Raw genomic sequence first — 20,481 nt, forward strand, 5'->3', positions numbered from 1 at the left:
TAATGGAGTGATTTGAAAAGGTCTTTTAAATGTGTCTTGTCAAATACATTGAAAATGGAAATTTATTTCAAATACATCATATATGTACACACACCTCATTATCTTCATTATTATAAGAAATGCCTTACACATTCTCAAAAGATATTTAAACAACAGTACTGTGCAAAACTTTTAGGCAGGTGTAAAAAAATGCTGTAAAGTAAGAATCCTTTAAAAAATAGACATGTTAATAGATTATATTTATCAATGAACAAAATGCAAAGTGAGTGAACAGAAGAAAAATCTACATCAAATCCATATTTGATGTGACCACCCTTTGCCTTCAGAACGGCATCAATTCTTCTAGTTGAGGAACAGCCAAACTCCGCTAACAAGGTGAGGTTACTGAAGACCGTTTACTGTCAAAAGTCATACACCATGGCAAGACTGAGCACAGCAACAAGACACAAGATAGTTCTACTGTATCAGCAAGGTCTCTCCCAGGCACAAATTTCAAGGCAGACAGGGGTTTCCAGATGTGCTGTCCAAGCTCTCTTGAAGAAGCACAAAGAAACGGGCAAAGCTGAGGACCGTAGATGCAGTGGTCAGCCAAGGAAACTTACTGCAGCAGATAAAAGACACATCATGCTTACTTCCCTTCACAATTGGAAGATGTCCAGCAGTGCCATCAGCTCAGAATTGGCAGAAAACAGTGGGACCCTGGTACACCCATCTACTGCCCAGAGAAGTCTGGTCAGAAGTGGCCTTCATGGAAGACTTGCGGCCAAAAAGCCATACCTCCGACGTGGCAACAAGGCCAAGCGACTCAACTATGCACGAAAACACAGGAACTGGGGTGCAGAAAAATGGCAGCAGGTGCTCTGGACTGATGAGTCAAAATCTGAAATATCTGGCTATAACAGAAGGCAGTTTGTTCACCGAAGGGCTGGAGAGAAGTACACGAATTAGTGTCTGCAGGCAACAGTGAAGCATGGTGGAGGTTCCTTGCAAGTTTGGGGCTGCATTTCTGCAAATGGAGTTGGGATTTGGTCAGAATGAATGGTCTCAATGCTGAGAAGTACAGGCAGATACTTATCCATCATGCAATACCATCAGGGAGGCATCTGATTGGCCCCAAATTTATTCTGCAGCATGACAATGACCCCAAACATACAGCGACAGTCATTAAGAACTATCTTCAGCGTAAAGAAGGACAAGGAGTACTGGAAGTGATGGTATGGCCCCCACAGAGCCCTGATCTCAACATCATCGAGTCTGTCTGGGATTACATGAAGAGAGAGAAGCAACTGAGGCTGCCTAAATCCACAGAAGAACTGTGGTTAGTTCTCCAAGATGTTTGGGCCAACCTACCTGCCGTGTTCCTCCAAAAACTGTGTGCAAGTGCACCTAGAAGAATTTATGCTTTTTGAAGGCAAAGGGTGGTCACACCAAATATGGATTTGATGTAGATTTTTCTTTAGTTCACTCACTTTCCATTTTGTTAATTGAAAAAATATAATCTATTAACATGTCTATTTTTGAAAGCATTCTTACTTTCATCATATTTTCACACCTGCCTAAAACTTTTGCACAGTAGTGTACATTACAAATTAACTGAAATATATAACTGATAGTTTAATGAACAACATTTATTAACCTAATTGAATCTCCAAACCATTTCAAATAAAAGATGTGAATACTTTGGATTACAACTCTGTTGTTGCATTATTGTTTTATTTGAGACATTTAGCAACTCAATACTTCTGCTGATCAGCATTCATTACAATTTAGTCAGGACGTACAGCATTAAAAAACATAGGACCCCAAACATTTGGTGTGTGCGTGTGAGTACTGTACTGTAGCTCTCCATGACTATTGTAGCTGTACAGCACCAAAGCTGGAGACCTCACATTTCCTGTACTGTAACAAGATAAAGTTTTAATAAACATAACATAGATGTTCATAATTTCTTAGAAAGTTGACTGTAATCTTAGTGTATATAATTAATAATATATGATGAGATTTGTACTGTCCCTATTTAGCAAAACCTCAGCCAAGGGATTATTATTATTAATAATAGTAATTATTGTTATTATTATACATACTTGATGTAATTTAATTGCTATATGCATAATTACATACTATCATGGACACTAACATACTTGCTTTTAATACTATTGCTACGAATACTGTCACATACTATCATGCATGCCTAATACAGTACTCCACACCTATCACTGTACAAACATGTATTTATCCCTTATAAATGTAAATCATTGACTTGATTTAGCCCGTCGTTTTTACAGACGTGCAGACTCTGCTGTATTTAAATTGCTCTCACGAGGAGGCGCTGGCGAATTAGCGAAGCACGCTGACACGGTGTGACGTCATGACAGTCGTAGCAGGAAGATAAAAGTTCCCGCAGTTCACAGCGCAGTGTAAGAATTGTTTTATGTGCTTCTTGTTGTTAAATTAATTAAGATCATATTACAATGGCATACTAAAACCGTGTGCTTCTTTGTTAAATAGCAATGTTGTGTGTTAAGCGGCATCTAAGAAAGCATTAACGGTGCGAAACAGCAGCTTATTCTGTAGAATTGTTTTGGTTTCACTATAGAGGCACAATACTAACATAATTATTAAATTATGAAACGCCAACACGGTCAGTTGTGCCTTTGCAAGTAACACAATCGGCATAACGTTTCTCTAAGAAACATACCTTTGAAAGATAATTTACTTCTCTATACCCTGACCAGAAAGCATAATGTCTCCTCACAGGAGAAGAGCGTTACGTGGTGCGGACGTGCCGCGGTTAGCTCTCTTGTTGCGCAGATTCCCGCAGTTCTGCACAATTCCTCCCATCCCATTGGTGGAGCAGCGCAGAGCCGCGCAAAACTGCGCTTCACAGACCCGTGTCTGTGTTGTTAATGTGAAACGATGATGTGAGTGTTTGTTCTGCACTGATGAAAGCGAAGGAAATAACTCTGAATTATCTGTAAGTCTGTGAATTTTGCCCTGCAGTAGAGTGGGCTGCTCCCTGTTGTATATTTTTATAACTATGATGATACAATGCTTCTTAGAGCTGTTACCAATATTATTCGACTGTAGTTAAAACCAATTCATATCAATCGATGTTCTGAACGTCTGTTCTAAGGTTAATGCAACGTTATGACTCTTAATTCTTGATCTGGCAATTCATTATCAAGAAAAGGGGAATGCATTATTAATTATTTTTAAATGAAGTGGAGCTGCACTTTGATTAAAAAAAAAACTGGATAAAACTAAGTAAAGTTGTTCTTGTTAATACTACTGTATTTAAAATACACGTTTGTGACTCTCGCATCATCATTTTGGTGTTTAATTTGTGATGAAAAACTTTTCACCAAAACTATACATATTAAACTGTTTTTCCAACAGTATGCACGTTATTTGAAAAGTATTTTAAGAACAGATTAACATGATTGAAAGGCGATTAAATATTTAGTTATTTAATACCAGCAAGTGCCATTTGTATTTGGTATAAGACCTAATACCTACCAAGGGTTAATCCGCTTTAAATTCCGGATATTGATACGCTTTAATTACAGTTTGATAGCGTGACGTAAATAGTTTTGAGCCAGTGTGCCGCCAGGAAACTAAAGGACAAACCAAGGGTCTGACTTAAACTGCTCGTTCTTGTATTTCTTTTAGACATTATTCCCCCATAATAATGGGGAAAGATATGATTTTGATTTTATCGTTTGTTTTATTTAGACTTGAACTGTGAAGATGAGTCTCCAGTGGACTGCAGTGGCAACTTTCCTCTACTTTGAAATTTGCATTCTCCTTATATTCTGCATACCATGGATCTCGCCAAAGAGGTACGAGGATGCCAGCATTACAGGGTGATGCCAGCACACGGAAGTAGGAATGCCTTATCTGGTTGGCCCTGTTTTGCATCATAATGTATTATCCCACTAGGGTGTGAACATACCAGCATGCCAGTGCTGCTGTAGTAGGTTTGTGTGTGTTGGAGGTGGAGGGGGGTACACAAAATGTGCAGTACACAAAATGAAGCTCTACATTCTTTTCCTTTTTCACCCCTTTCCCCCATAATGTATCTGACAGCTTGCTGACAGCACCTGTGTCTGTGGGATTAGTAAAATTTGACAAAAAATATGTAATGAACACAATTGCATTAAATCATATGTATCTAATAGAGGCTAGCATTCCCTAAATAATCAAACTGCAAAAATTGTAATCTGTAAGAACGTAATGGGACAGGGGATTGAAATGTTAATTGAAAAGACATTTAGATAGGGAATTAGCCTTGCCTAACTGAATACCATTTCCATAAAATAACAAATAAAGGCTGATAACACATTTGTAATACTGTTAATGTTTTAGGCTAATTTATTTTGTTTACATTATGATGTTCAGTACTTCCTTTTCTTATTGACTACATAAATGTCAACAAACATGGCAGTTTGAAATGCACAAATGGATTGTGGGCATACATAGACGTTTCTACATAAATTGCAGTAACTAATCATCAATTTTTGAGCCATACACGGCTGTAAAATTGGAAAAGGCTGGGGGAAATACAGAAACTAGATAGATTACCACACAGGCAATAAGTGGACACACAACTCTGCTTTGGGGGAGTCCGAAGCCGAGATCTGTACATTGCAACGGTACCAGAAAGGCAAGCTGTTCTGGTCCATGTCTGACTGCATCAATGCACAGACATGCCAGAATGGCATTTTGTTGTTATACTGTTCAATTTAAAGATTTCTGAGGCAATGTGACTTATTAGAATAAAATATCATCAGTCTGTAATTTCAGTACTATGCGACTGTGAATCTAAAAATGTATTTCAATACATAATATTAAGGTCTGGATTCACAGACCTAGATTAGCTCTAGTCTTGGACTATCCAAAGTTGTTTTATGAAGAATAGCTCCAGTCTCGTGCTAATCGAGGTCTGTGAAACCAGCTGTTGGTGTATCCGTACAAAGGCAGTCTCCCTTCACTCCTGCAATCTTTACAAAAACCTGCTTCTTGCTGACATTTAGCATGCACTGCAACAATCTACAATCTGTATTTTTTTCAGATGGCAGAAGATTTTCCAGTTCAGTATATGGAATAAAGTTGCCCCTTACTGGAACAAAGGCTTTCTTACTATGATTGTAGCCCTAATCGTCCTGTTTCTTGGTAAGTGACCCCGCAGTCTTTGAAGCACACTATTTAAATGGCCTATTAATGGAGAGCTCCGTTGAGAAAATGCATTCCTTAATCCTTTCATTTCTAGAAGATCGGTTCAGCAGTCCAGTTAAGGTTTATTCACTTACTCCGTTATTCAAACAGCTGTTAAAACAAAAGTGGTGATGTCAGCAAAGTGATGTCCTTTGCCTTTGGCCATCCATCACCTGGTTTCTTGGCTCTTAGGTCTTCTGTGTTTTTTGCGTAATGTGGCCTCAACCCACAACAGATTTTTTAATACTCACATCTTACACTCTTCTTCACTCCCTACTAGGGTTGCCACGATATCAAAATTTCTGTTTTTGATTATTGAATCATTTTCTTCCTGTGGTAGTAAGTGTTTATTTGCTTACTACCATGTATAAAATTAGAATAAATACAAATAAACATTAATACAAAAGTAACAAGAATGTTTTGCGTTTTCCAAAAGGTGATTGATATCTTGTAAGATGGCTAGAAGAACACAATTTTGGTTCCCAAACCTCTCCTTGAGGCACCCCAGCCATTCCTTGTATTTTTTTAATTCCACCACCAGCCCACCTGATTCAACTTAAAGAGGTATTGATTAGCTGAACCAGGTGTGCTAATGGTGTAATTAAAAAATATGAGTAATGGCTGGGGTGCCTTGATGAAGCAGTTTTAGAGATTATAAAACCATAGCCTTGTATCAACAAAAATATGATAAAACTGGAGTGACAACCAGTGGCAGAAAGTCTTATGGAGAGATTAGTCCAAATTTGACACCAGTATATCAGAGTCTGCAGCCTTCTGTGAAGCACGGTGGCAGCTTTGTCATGCTCTAGGGGTGCATTTAATTCAACAGTTGTAGGGATCTTGTCAAAATCGATGGACTTATGCAGGCTGACATGTATAAACAGATTTTGAAACATTGTGCTTTATCTTTCGGGAAATTACTGATTGGCAAAAATCTTCCAGCACGATAATAACCCTGCAAACACGATTAAGACCTATTTGTATCGGAAGTGTGCAGATGGAACACTCACAATATTAGATTGGACACCTCCGAGCCTCGACCTCACCATAATTGTGTGGGATCACTTGGACAGGGAAAAGAACAAAAAGCAGCCAAAGTTGAAGGAAGAGTTATGCCAAATCCTGCAAGAAGCTTGGAAGAATGTATCACAGGAGACAGTCTACCAAAGGGAATTGCTTCAGTTTTGCATTCTAAAGGAGGCCACACAAAATACTGACTTGTTGCATTTAATTTATTCAGTTACAATGATCCAACAAATAGAATGTTTTATTAGCTTTATTTTAATTTAAAAATTTGCTCTCCAGAAGCAGTAGGCAACACATAACACATCCACAAGTATTTGGGCATCTCAAACACAAACAGATTATCATTTACAAGAGCTAAATTTGAGTAATAAAAAAATCTCCCTATAAATAATGACGGCACTGTCTGACATATCAGATAACTGTTCTGCACTTGTCTGTTCCCACTGTATATAGATAGAAGGGTAAATGTGAACAGCTGTCAAACCCATATTAATGGCATTACTAGATATACCCTGAAACACACATGCTGGGTTTACACCAATGTACCCGAGCTGTGTTGGGGTGGCACCATGCCAGCCTGGTATGGTTGGGCTCGCATTTACACTATAGAATGGTGAGCTGAGCGATTTAACATCATGAATAATGAACGTGCTGAGTAGCAATTCGATGATGCATTATGTATGTGACGGCAAAATACAGTGAAAATGGCAATTCTTATGGCAGGTCTTGGTTCTGGTGGTGTTTTTTTGCATTTTTGCATTTTACCTACTGAATTACATGGCTGAAAAGACAATAAAGGTATGACTTTTTTATTTGGTCTCATGCTTACTCTTTCCAAACTGTTTATATATGAACTGCCAAAGTAAAAAATAAATACAAATACTATAGTATGAAATGCATGCATTTGAAACTTGAGAGCCCTTAGCCTTAGTAAACCTGAATTTTAACTAGTATTTGTGTAGTCCCCGTAACCCCGCCCATGGCCCCCTTCAGCCCGGAGGCAGATTCAGATGTGTTACGAGGCCAGAGTTTCACGGTTTGGTTCCAGTTTGGCTCGGGTATTTGTTAGTGGAAACACACCCAGCACATGTGGAATGGGTAAACGAGACAACAGTGGTTTGATCGCTGTAGAGAGGTTTAAATTGGCATTGATGACATCTACTGGCAAATACAGAAACTGTTTGTTTGATTATAAATAAAGGGATTAATTGTCCCTTTCACAGGGGTCTTTTAATTTCCATCCAGTTGGAGTTCCTCACTATACAATGGTTAAAGTGGTTGAGCGGCAATTCAGTTTTAAGCCGTTAAAACACAGATGTGTCTTTGAACATATATCCCCCAAGGTATTGCTTTTCTTTTCTTTAGCATAGCAGCAAATACCTTATTTTAAATATCAAAGTCTTTCAACTGTATCTGAAATAACCTATTAAATATTATACTAAACAATTATGTGTTCTAGAAATCCAGTTTCTTCCTCCATCTGATAATTTATAACATTACTCTATGGGGTTTTGAAGGGACTGTGCTCATGTTTAACTATATTTAACTTCTGCTAGAATAGGGGATCCAGCTGGGGTTACATAATGTTTCATTTATGTTTAAATATACAGCACTCTGTAAGCTAATTTTGGCTATGGTTCAATATGCTGTAGTATTTATGGTTCTATAGAACATTACATGATTTGATGTGGAACAAGCCATTTTATTGTTTTTAAGTATTGTTAAAAACTCAATGTTTCAGTGACCAGACCTTTTTAAAGATTAATTACACAGATGCAAAATAACTGGATTTGTAAGTCATCAATCAATTAAGTATAGACAATGATTAACTAGTTACACAATTAAATAAGACCAGATTTACCCAGAATGAGGTGTCTGAAAGGAAAGTAACTTTTAAATAAAACAGGCATGGCTTATTTTAATTGTACAGTACAGTTTCATGTGAAATATCTGTCTTCCAACAACGCCTCCTACAGATGCTGTGCGAGAGGTGAGGAAGTACTCGAGCTCAGAAGTCGGCAAAGAGTCCAAACTCTACCCCAACATGTTGGACCACCTTCACATGAAGCTTTTCCGGTCACAGAGGAACCTCTACATCTCAGGCTTCTCCCTCTTCCTGTGGCTGTGAGTTTATCTGTGTGATGTGCCCTCTTCTGTGTTTTTTAGCTTCTTTGTATCTTGCTATACATATCCTCTGACAGATCTTAGCTGTAGCATGTCCTGACGGTTTGAGTCAGAAATTTGGTCTGAAAATCTTTGTTCTTTCAATTTTAAATTAAACTCGAAGGTATTTTCCCCCAAATCAGGCTTTTGCAATTCAAAATATTTCTGCGTATGTGAATTTCTCCTGTATATCTGTTCTTAAATGTTACGAGTAGGGCCGAACAGATATATCGTATGACCGATATTATGGGCCGATATTATGGGCCGATATTGGCCTTTTACTAGGGATGGCTCGATACCACTTTTTCTTTTCCGATCTGATACTGATACCTCAACCTCTAATATCTGCCGATACCGATACGATATTCTTGTTTGCTACTAAGCTGTTAATATGCCATATGTATGGGTGCAATGTGAAACAAATTCTCTATTTCCTTAAAGGAAAAAATAGCCCACAACAACATGACTTATGCAATAATGCTGCTTCCTTTTATTTAGTGAAATTCTTTTAAATGAAAATCTATATATTTAAGCAGCATTTAAACATTCAAAATGAATACTGAAGTACCAATGAAAGTACAACTGTGCAAAATTCATATCACAACATTTAGTTAACACTAAGCATTTCCAGTAATAAAATATACTTTTCAATGTGGAATGTAACTCAACTTAACATTAACGTAATAGCATCTCCAGTGTTAGTCATACATTTAAGTTTTCACTTAAAGATCTTCAATTTGTTTTAATTTAGGTTTCATTCAATAACATAATAGTTTAGCAATGTGAGCTGCACCGAAAATGCCTTAACATTAGCGTCCTGGTGGCAATGTTTTCTGGTCACAGAAAAACAGCGAAAAACAAAATATATTAGAGTATCTATGTAACTAATTTATACAATCTACTTAACTAAACGATTTACTGGTCCACATTTCCAAACCACATTCAACACACAGACACCACTCTGCGCTCGGAAACACACTGCGCTCGACTTCAGTCAATACACAATAAACGGCAGTAGCTGCTGTGTGTGTAGTTTAATAATATGAATGTGTTTGTTGCTCCTCTTCCCTTTTTCTGTCATTGCTAGTTTCACACAAGGGTGTTTGTCTTTTAGGTGGGTTAAGCTGTAGATGTGTGGTAGTTGAATTGCACTGCACATATTATACACTTAAAAGTGTTTTCGTCTCTGTGAGGAAGACATTAGTTGCGTTCTTGTAGCGCAGATTTCCGCAGACATGCGCAGATCTGCAGAATTCCACCGATTGTGCTTATATGGAATTTGTCAATGCAACTAGTCAGTAATTCAGAAATTAAGTCAGTAATTAAGACTATGAAAAGTCATTAAAAGTAATTATTTTTCCACATGCTTAACCTGCAGGAACCTTGCTTTAATGTGACTGTTATACCCTCTATGTGACTGAGGGTTCCTGAGGGCAAAAAAAGAAAATGTCGCTGTTATGTGACATGATTATTTTATTCAAGGAGGGGCTGATGTACGGCTCCTGTGGTGCTGGAATAAAATAATCATGTTCAATAATAGCGACAGTTCTGGGTGGTGAAATACACTTTATATGACTACAAACCGATGGTTCTTTCTGAAAAATAGGGTGATGGGCCTACAAAATTGACGTGCATACAATTTTATTTGTTCATGATTTTCGTGACTTTTCTGATTTCCACTGTTGACTCTCAGCAAAGCTGCTGCATAGTTAGGACCCCGGTGACGTCACGGCATATTTCTCAATCTCTGATTTCTGGTTCATAGAATGAGCTGGACATGAAAAACTCACTGCACAGAATATGTTTCTACTTACAGAATAACCTGAGAAAATATGGATTTTCGGTGGAGTTCCCCTTTAAGGCGACGTTTCAGGCTAGATTTGTCGGTGGATCGTATCGGATTACAACATCTATTATTTCCGATATCCGATCCGGTGTTTTTGGCCTGTATCGGACCGATACCGATACGGATTATCGGATTGGCGCATCTCTACCTTTTACAGAAATATCTGTATCGGCACATATTCATCCGATAATGCACCGATATATTTTCTCAAACTAATGGCCATTTTTTTTTATTACCATCAAATCCTTTGTCAGACTTAAGACAAAAATAAATAGGTTTATTTGGTTTTACAGTCGTTATTGTATTTATTTACCATTGTTGTTTAACATAGATATAGTGTTTTAGTTTTCCGCTGGAAGCTTCCGACTCCACAGTGATTCTCAGCCAAAGCGGTGCAGCGCGCACTACTGAGCCCCGTGGCGAAACAAAAACACTCCCATTGAAAACACAGGGCTTATGAACCAATATGTGTTTACTGCACCCCTCTAAACCAATAGAAAGTGTTTTTGAAAGCTGTGCTGCATTCGAGTATCCATGGTTTTGGTAAATTGTTTATTCTCGTCATGACTGCATATTACCGTATATTATGGCATAGAGGCGCATTTGTACAGAAAATTTAATGAAATCGCTTTTCAAAATGTACAATAGCAATTAAAAGAAAAGAAAAAACGTATATGTTTGCTGAAGATGTTGAATGTTCTCCAAAAGACAAGCAGGATCAGATCACACTTAAAAATCTAAAGAAAATGAAAGTGAAAAAAAAACACCTCAGACAATTTTGGATAAAAGTGAAACTACATGAAATGTATAAAACTATTTCAAATCCTACATTGCGTTTTGGCTATGATTCATAGTGCAATACTTTAAACATACGCAGTAAATAAGTAAATACTTTTGTGGGCATTTTTAAATACATAAAAACTATGGAGCTCCCCTTTGGGAGAAAATGCAGAGAAACTGTGCATCCTGCACTATAACCTGTCACTGTTGGATCAGCAGTATTGAGCACTGAGGAGGAATTGAGAACCTGACGCTTGCAAATGATAATATTGGCTAGACCAGCATTTACCACTGTCTAATTATTTGTTGTAATGAAAAATGTGCATTTTTCTATGTGTGAAATTGTTCATTTACCTTGTTCTTTGTTCAGATGTATAGAACATATTTTTATATTCTCTCTTATTCTAATGTATTTACTTTATTTTGCAATGTTTGTTATTTGTTATTATTTATGTGGATAATTAATGTTAACTTAAAGTTAATTGTTCCAATTTAAAAATCCTGGCTTCAGTGCATATTTGTCAGAATGTGAGGAATCCATGTTAGAAAATGTCTGTTTTGCATGCTAACAAAAACAAATTCTATATCGGTAATCAGGAAAGTTTGCTCCCAAATTATTGGTATCGGACCCAAAACATCTGTATCAGTCGGGCCCTAGTTACTAAATATGTCAATGAAATGCATATGGTGTTTCAGCTGTAAACTCCTCAAACTTAATAGCCTAAGTTATAAATACTTTCTCTTCCAACAGCCAGACCGCAGTTTATGCGGTATGCTATAGCCTGCTGAATATAATAGCCTGTAGTCAACAGTCTGGGCTTATAATCGTGTTGATTGCTGAAACACGTGATTTTCTACACATTATATATTCATATATTATTATCATTATTTTATTCTCAGATTTGCACCTGATATAGCTCGTCTGCCTATCCTGATCGGCTCGGCAAGTTTCTTGATCACGTTGCAAACCCAGGTCTCTGGATCAGTGCCTTGATCAGTCACCTGTTTGATCATGAATGCTAATTCTTCTGTATTAGTGTAAAGCACTGTAATGTTGAAAAGCACGTTTTCTATATTGATACACAGCTGTAATAGACAGAGTAATTTCAAAGTGCAGTCTTATGTCTTATTTCGGTTTTATGCTATTTTGTACAACTGTCTGTTTATGTTTTATAATTGTATAAGTTAGTAAATATGTACACACCGATTTTATACACCAGTTTACACAGTTTATTGCATGAAGTTTATTGTATTTATTTTTTCACATTTAGCCCTTATGCACTAATTTTGAAATAATAAAGAAACACTTTACATTTTCAATGTAAATGCAGTGTTTCTGCCCTGAAAATGTTGTGTGATGTTCATATGCAAAAATATTACGTTTTATCCAACTATTTGTTTTTACTTTTCGTCACACAGCTGTTTTATAAAGGAGCCACACATTATGCGAGAGCAGTGGTTGTACGAAATGTAGGTGGTTCAGAAAATATAGCCTACCACAATGTTTATAGATACATACACCGATCAGCCATAACATTATGACAGGTGAAGTGAATGACACTGATAATCTCGTTATCATGGCACCTGTCAGTGGGTGGGATATATTAGGCAGCAAGTGGACATTTTGTCCTCAAAGTTGATGTGTTAGAAGCAGGAGAAATGGGCAAGCGTAAGGATCTGAGCGACTGTGACAAGGGCCAAATTGTGATGGCTAGATGACTGGGTTAGAGCATCTCCAAAAGTGCAGCTCTTGTGGGGTGTTCCCAGTCTGCAGTGGTCAGTACCTATCAAAAGTGCTCCAAGGAAGGAAAAACGGTACATATATAACGGTACAACCGGTGACAAGGTCATGGGCGGCTGTTTTGCCAGCAAAAGGGGGACCTACACAATATTAGGCAGGTGGTCATAATGTTATGGCTGATCGATGTGTATTTGAAACAAACGTAAAACGAGTTGTCTATAGTCTAGTTGAAGTCTTCTGTTCATAATTATGCAAGTCTGATTATTTTGTCTTCCCGATTTATAATTTATATTTCTAATCTGATAGTCGCAAAAGAGCGATTTCCTTTTGTTAATCTAATAAAGAATAATTATTTCTTAGCAGATTACCTAATCCAGGGCAATTTACAATTAAATACAAAATATACATAAAGAATTACAATACAGTAAGAGCAAGGAATTGAAATACAATAAATTACAATATACAGTAACTTTAGTGTTTGTAAGAGACAGAGACAATTACAATAACTACGGTACTAGTAAGAGTAATACGACACCATACGATTCAACTTCCTGATAATAATAATAATAGATGTTATATTACAATGCAAGTATCGTTAATCTAATAATACAAATAATAAGCCAATGTAATATAATTTTAATTTTTATAATAAATTAATAAATAATATATGGAAAAAATTGAGACCACTGCAAAAGTATCAGTTTCTCTGGTTTTACTATTTATAGGTATGTGTTTGGGTAAAATTTACATTTGTTTTATTCTATAAACTACTGACAACATTTCTCCCAAATTCCAAATAAAAATATTGTCATTTAGAGCATTTATTTGCAGAAAATGACAACTGGTCAAAATAACAAAAAAGATTCAGTGTTGTCAGACCTCGAATAATGCAAAGAAAATAAGTTCATATTAATCATAACACAATACTACTGTTTAAACTTAGGAAGAGTTCAGAAATCAGTATTTGGTGGAATAACCCTGGTTTTCAATCAAAGCTTTCATGCTACTTGGCATGCTCTCCGCCAGTCTTTCACATTGATGTTGGGTGACTTTATGCCACTCCTGGTGCAACAATTCAAGCAGCTCGGCTTTGTTTGATGGCTTGTGACCATCCATCTTCCTCTTGATCACATTTCAGAGATTTTCAATGGAGTTCAGGTCTGGAGATTGCACTGGCCATGACAGGATCTTGATCTGGTGGTCCTCCATCCACACCTTGATTGACCTGGCTGTGTGGCATGGAGCATTGTCCTGCTGGAAGAAACAATCCTCAGAGTTGGGGAACATTGTCAGAGTTGAAGGAAGCAAGTTTTCTTCCAGGACAACCTTGTACGTGGCTTGATTCATGCGTCCTTCACAAAGACAAATCTGCTCGAATCAGCAAGGCTGGAAGCACCCCCAGATCATCACTGATCCTCCACCAAATTTCACAGTGGATCTCAGTTAGATGACTATTAGATGACAAGGTGTTGGGCAAAGCTGAAAATTGGACTCAGAGAAGATGACCTTACTCCAGTCCTCTACGGTCCAGTCCTCATGGTCTTTTGCAAACCTCAGCCTGGCTCTTCTTTGCTTCTCATTTGAAGGGCTTTTTCTAGCTTTGCACGACTTCAGTCCTGCCCCTAGGAGTCTGTTTCAAACCGTCCTCGCCGTGCACTTCACTCCAGCTGCTGTTTGCCATTCTTTTTGTAGGTCACTTGATGTCATCCTACGGTTGTTGACATTTGACATTTGAATGAGTTGGTGGTCATCCCGGTCAGTGGAGAGTCATTTTTGCCCTCTGCCGGTCTGTAGCTTTGTTGTCCCCAATGTCTGCTGCTTGAACTTGTTCTTATCAACCACCATCTTTGAAATTTTAAGAATTGAAGCAACCCGACGCTCACAGTATCCCTCTGCCAATAAAGCCAGAATTGAACCCTTCTTTTCCTCACTCAAAACTCTTTTGCCATGGTCGAAAGTTAGATTCCAATTACTTGAGGTACTACTAGCACTGTTTTTGCCATCCAGCTGGTCCTATTGCAAGAGGATAGTGATGATAAATAAGATTTGGTTCAGGTGATCACCTAATCAGTACCTCATTCAGTAGAATGAGCTGTGCCTGTTTTGGAATGGCTGCCATATATGCAGTGATGCAGATTTAAGAAAAAATTGCAGTGGTCTCTTAATTTTTTCCAGAGCTGTAGGTGTGTACAAAATTTCCATATTGGACAAATAATTGTTGAATTTGGATAGTCATGTATATGTAGCCTAAATAATAATAATTAAATGCAATGATTTTATTTTAATAAGGAGAGAAATGGGAATGAAATGTCAGATATTACTCTTATTGATTATGGCTGAAATTATTTTGTACAGTACTGTGAAGTATTGTTAGGAATTTAAGCAGCTCTTTTACAGTTTACTGTTGTACAACTTTGATTAAACTGTCAACATCTAACCCAATTGATAAACTGCATGACTGTGACTTTGTCTTTTAAAATGCTTATCATTGATCTTGACCGGCCTTGCCCTAAGACTCCCAGCCTTGGCCTCGGCTTGGTCTTGTGGCTCACGGCCTCGACCTTGGTCTTTTGAGTCCTGGCCTTGAATCCAAGACAGTTAAACCCCACTAGGTTACAGTCACATGCAGAACAATATCTGCATCTTTACTGATAAAATGCATCTTTATCTGTCTTTAACTTTTGACTAGTGTTAGAATTCACCAGTGTTAAAAACTAAAAACATTAAATTAGTCATATACAGAAAAATCTGTGCATCTTTATTAGAAAATATTGGTTTAACTATATTTGTGTGTTAAACTTCTGTATTTCAGTGTCCTTAGACGCGTCATCACCCTGATTAATGATCTGGCATCTGCGACTGGGACGGGGGAAATGTTAAAGAATCAGGCAGGTGGTGCTATCCAGGCATCAAGGAAGTACATGGAAGATAATGAGTGCATGAGACAGGTAAAGAAAATAAACTGTAAGAATTTCTAAATCTGTTGCTTGGTCAGAGATCTACGTTGGGTTCTAAATCCATCCAGTAGAAAACAAATGCTGAGCATTAATATGTTCATTCTTTATTTTGTTCAATTATTGTAGAATTGCAACTCATTCAAGCGGTTGTATTCCCTAAGCAGAATACGTTTCTTAATTTATTGTATGTATTACACTGGCAACTAAATGAAGATTGAAAACCGAGACATCTGAATTTGGAAAATGTGGAGAAGTTATTGTAATGAGTGGAGGATTGTATCGTAACTTTGCAGTTAATGTTTTGCGAAGGCTTTGGAAGACGGGAAACGGGGTAAGAGAGATAATCAGCCGGAGAGCGAAAATGAGAAGCTGGTGAAAGAGGTTGCCAGGCTGAAGGAGGAGCTGAACAAAACATCAGATGGTGAGAATTATTTGTATTAACAGTTTCCCATGTTGCGCCTTCCACAGTGTAAACAGCAGTGTGCAATACCTCTGCAGCTCCTCCTACCTTCAGACTAAACAGTTTTTTGTTAAAGTATTTCTTTATAATTTATAATGCATATAACGTGGTGCATGGATATCTGCTTTGATTCTCTGAAATATTGTCAGTTCTTTGTATTACTGTAATGTTTTTATTGTGCTTGAAACTCATAAAGAGGGTGTGGCCCAGAGCGGTATTATTCTTGCTCTTTGCATTGTTTATGAGCACATTAATCTCTGTAATGTTGCAAAATTTCTAACAAATCAGAAACCGAGAGGTCTCTCACGGGTCGTGTTTTTAGTCACAATGGTGGTGGTATGTTTACAGTAAATATACCCCGTGCTAAAAGAGATACCAGTTGAGAACAATTCCAGCTGATGGTCAGTTGAAACACGTGTTAGATCAGTGACTGGTAACATTTTTGTGTGTCGTCTGAAGGGCAATAAGTAGTTCAAGGTCAGACTTGACTGCCATTGGATATGAATAATCATAATTTTGTATCACAATCTCGTTTCTTGTTCAAACTGTTGCATTTGTTTTAATATTATGTACAAGTACACAATGTTATACAGGAGTTTCACAGGAATTTGCTCAGAGAATTTAATGTTGCACAAACAGCTGTATAGTACACAGGTTTGTCTTCCCACTTGATTGCTGCCTTCACGTAGGTTTTTTTAATTGTCTATCTTCATCTTGGGTATTCTGTAAAACAAATTCTCGACACAGAGTTACAGGAAGAAAGATAATAGGCTGTGAACCTTTTCCAAATATAACTGGGGTACAGGTTAACAGTATAGAGACTTCTCTATAGATTTTATATAATATCTTGATTTCCTTATTAGCATTAAAATCTCATGCACTGGTTTTCTTGCTTTCTTTATATAAAAACAAATCCAAATGTCCTGTGGCTTGGTGGTTGCTTGAAGCTATTCAAAACTTCATCACTCTGATGAATCTCCTTTTAAAATTTAAAATTACCCCTGGAAACGGAGTGCTGAGTGAACGTGCACAGCTCCCCGAGAGAGAGGTCACAGGAGGAGCCTTCAGACGCAGAGATGAGAAACTTCAGTGAAGCTTCTCTAGTCTTCTGCCAATCCTTTTACTTATTAATCATTACAAGTTAAAGCTCTGATTTGAGATCAAGGCAACAAGTGGTACATGATAGTCATGTGTATAGGAGTGAATGCTTTTTGTTAAAAGAACCTATGTTCCCGAGATGTTTGGTAAGACTTAGTACAACTGTACATGAGAAGGAAAACATTTATTTAAACCGAAGCGTGTTAGTTTTGTAACCTTTTATTATTATTAAAACAAGATATTACAGGAATATTTATTTTTGCAGCTCTGACGAAGTCGGGGATTGAAGTGGACGACGTGAAAAAACAGACCGACACCCTGACCCAAGAATATGATCGGCTGCAAAGGGAGCATGAGCAGCTGCAGGTACCTGTCCACTGTCGAAAAAAATGTGTGATTGCTACTATAATTAAACTTTGAAGAATGTATTTTTCATTTCCCTGTATATATGTAGATATTGATGTAAATGTATATGTGTATGTAATTCATGCCAATGCTTTACTTATTATTTTTATTATAATTATTGTTGTGTTTGTCTTACAGTGTGAGTCGCTCAGTCTCTTATGAAGGGTACTATATGAAAATAAACACTGATTTATTGGGTTAATGTTATAATAGCATAGTTCTCCCATCAAAATATGATCAGCCTCTGACAAAAAAGCTTCACATTATACTCATGCAATTATAATAAAGCACACGTACCTGTACTGGGAACAACGTTCATTTATGGATTTTACCAAACGCCCAGCAGGAACTGCTGTTTGCGTTTTACTGCAGTTTGTGTCATTATATTTTATTTCTTGGCAGACGCCCTTATCCAGGGCGACTTACAACATAAGTGCAAAACAAAGTGCAAAAATGCAGTTAAGTACAAGTACAAGTCATGCATGGAACGATACTATGATATTGTCATATATCAATATATTTATATTTTACTATAAATCGGTTCCTATAAAAATTAGATCTGAATTGAAAACTGTATCTCTGCAAATGTTACATTGTCAGGCAGCTCTCCTCTGGCACACGTGGGAGACTGTGGGTCATCGGATTCTCAGTGAAATCCAGAAGTTTTTCACTGTGCACTAATCTTTATATTTGTAAATTTGAATACAAAAATAAGCTGAGTACACTTGAAGTTCACGTTTGTCCTTGATTGGAGCCAATGTATGATAAGGGTGTTGTTTTTTGCTATAAGTGAAAGATATTTGTCTGAGTGAGTGTGCAATTAATACAAAGTACATTTCTTTTTCATTTGTATTTAAAAATTGTATTTCATCGGTCTTGTTTTTTTTTTTTTTGTGCCAGAAATGTCACGGTGATGTCGAGGACAAGAAGTATCAGTAGAGCCTGACGGTTTCCGTGCTGATCTTCAGGCTTGTTAACTAGGCTGAAACAGAGCTGCTGTGCCATGGTGCCCAGTGGTCTGTATTGTGGAAATGTATTTTAAAGCTTTGCATGTTCCCCTCACTATTCCTCCCTAAAACTGCATGACGCGCTGAAGAAATGCAGAGCTGATAAGAATAGTTATTACAAATAGTCATTGCACAATTCAGGGCTTGATAGCTTTGACATCAGTCCACAATGGCCCCTTTCAGTCACCACTCACAATTTTGTTTTCTGTTATGTATATTTATCCGTGGGTGTAGATGTAGTATTTGTAGAGATGCATGCATCACGTTCAAAGATTTTACAAGTGTGTTGAGCGCAACTGTGAACTACGTACATTTGTTTCTGTTACTTCTAGGTTTTAGTGGGTTTGTTAAAAAATTAGAAAACACAGCAACAGATGATGTCAATTAAAGGCCAGTTTTACAATTTGCTCAAGTGCTTAGGGCAGTTAATCACATCTGTGTATGTTTTTATTTTAATTCTGTTTCTGGATACTGGTATAAAAGAAGATTTGTGGGAACTATTTTGCAATAACTGCAAAAAGCAGAAGTGCCTTCATGTAAAATTTTAATTCCACCACTTTCTCTGAATGTTTTTTGTATGATGTATAGAAGAGTGATTTTAGAACTTAAATTTTCCAACCAGTTCTCGCATAAAATGGCTTTATGTGCATTTGAACTGTTTAAAATATATTGCAATAAAGTCACAATGTTACATTCTCCAGGTGTATGTAGTCAGAACCTACATGACGCAATAAACTGAAAGAAAGTTTGTATGTTTGTATCCTGCAGCGCAGTGACTTGAGCAATGGCTGCTCCAGTGATATAGGCTCGGATCCATCACATTCAAACCTGACTATAAACATGGACGCCCATTCACATACGCACGTGTTCCAATATTTTTCACAGAAAGCAGGTTTCCAACAAGTAATTCTATTTGCAAATATTATGTAAACACTTCTTAGAAAACCCAATTCGAGAATATTCCTGATAGTGAGTTTTGATGAAAACACGATCTCTAAAATTATTATTGCATTGTGAATACCAGTGTATGTATTTATGTAAACATTTTTCAGATTCTTTTTTTTTCTTCCTGCAAATGTGCATTTTTTTTACCTTAATCCCTCTTTAGCTGATTCCTGCTTAACTGCTCTACATTTTCTGAATAAGAAATATGGCTGTTGATAGTGGTGTTCCAGCAGAACTTTAGTCAGATTTTCATGTGAACAGTGTTCTGTTCGGAGAAATAACATTTCTGATTGTGTTTACAAAATATTACAACGAACAGTAACTATTTGGAAATGTGTTTATCTATTATTGTTATCTGTATTCTGTTTCATGTGTCCACTTTGTTCTTGCACTGAGGCGTGCTAAGCACAGTCAAGTTTCCATTGATGTTCTATGTAATGAACAATAAAGCTTTTTGATGTGAGACTTCATATTTTTTGCATATGACTGATGACAGTGTGACACAAAATGTTTTTTAAATATGTTTTAAAAGAGAAATAACTCAGCCCTGGTTTGCACTGTGCCCTTAATCCAACACGTAATGAAAATATATAGATGGAGAAATAATACTTTAATATACGCACAGGAGGGATAATCTCTGGTTAATGAAAAAGTTAGTTGTGATGCGATGGCTTTTCTTCCATTTTGCCTCCACTCTTAATGTGATTTTCAACACTCAATCTTTACCATGCTGGTGCTAGTGGGTGTAATTAAATGGAGCTTTAAAAGATCACTTCCACCAGACCTTTTTACTTTCCATTTTCCCCATTATCCTATTGCTGAAGCCCCCCCTAAATGGG

The 20,481-nt window shown here is 37.1% G+C and overlaps 1 protein-coding gene across 3 annotated transcripts; it reads left to right on the forward strand.

Moving 5' to 3' along the window:
- Window positions 1-2,340: 2,340 nt before the first annotated feature.
- On the forward strand, window positions 2,341-20,112 carry bcap29 (B cell receptor associated protein 29). Of its 3 annotated transcripts, none has more exons than XM_066704935.1 (8): window positions 2,341-2,417; window positions 3,733-3,839; window positions 5,072-5,172; window positions 8,217-8,364; window positions 15,583-15,718; window positions 16,037-16,148; window positions 17,551-17,651; window positions 18,591-20,112. In XM_066704935.1, exons 2-8 carry the CDS (start codon window positions 3,748-3,750, stop codon window positions 18,627-18,629), a joined length of 729 nt encoding a protein of 242 aa, XP_066561032.1. In that variant the 5' UTR covers window positions 2,341-2,417; window positions 3,733-3,747; the 3' UTR covers window positions 18,630-20,112. The 3 variants fall into 3 exon arrangements, with proteins under 3 accessions (XP_066561032.1, XP_066561033.1, XP_066561034.1); XM_066704936.1 differs by lacking the exon at window positions 2,341-2,417 and adding an exon at window positions 2,769-2,974; XM_066704937.1 differs by lacking the exon at window positions 2,341-2,417 and adding an exon at window positions 2,769-2,921.
- The last annotated feature ends 369 nt before the right edge of the window (window positions 20,113-20,481 follow it).

This window comes from Amia ocellicauda, chromosome 5, assembly GCF_036373705.1.
Source record: "Amia ocellicauda isolate fAmiCal2 chromosome 5, fAmiCal2.hap1, whole genome shotgun sequence".
Taxonomy (NCBI): domain Eukaryota; kingdom Metazoa; phylum Chordata; class Actinopteri; order Amiiformes; family Amiidae; genus Amia; species Amia ocellicauda.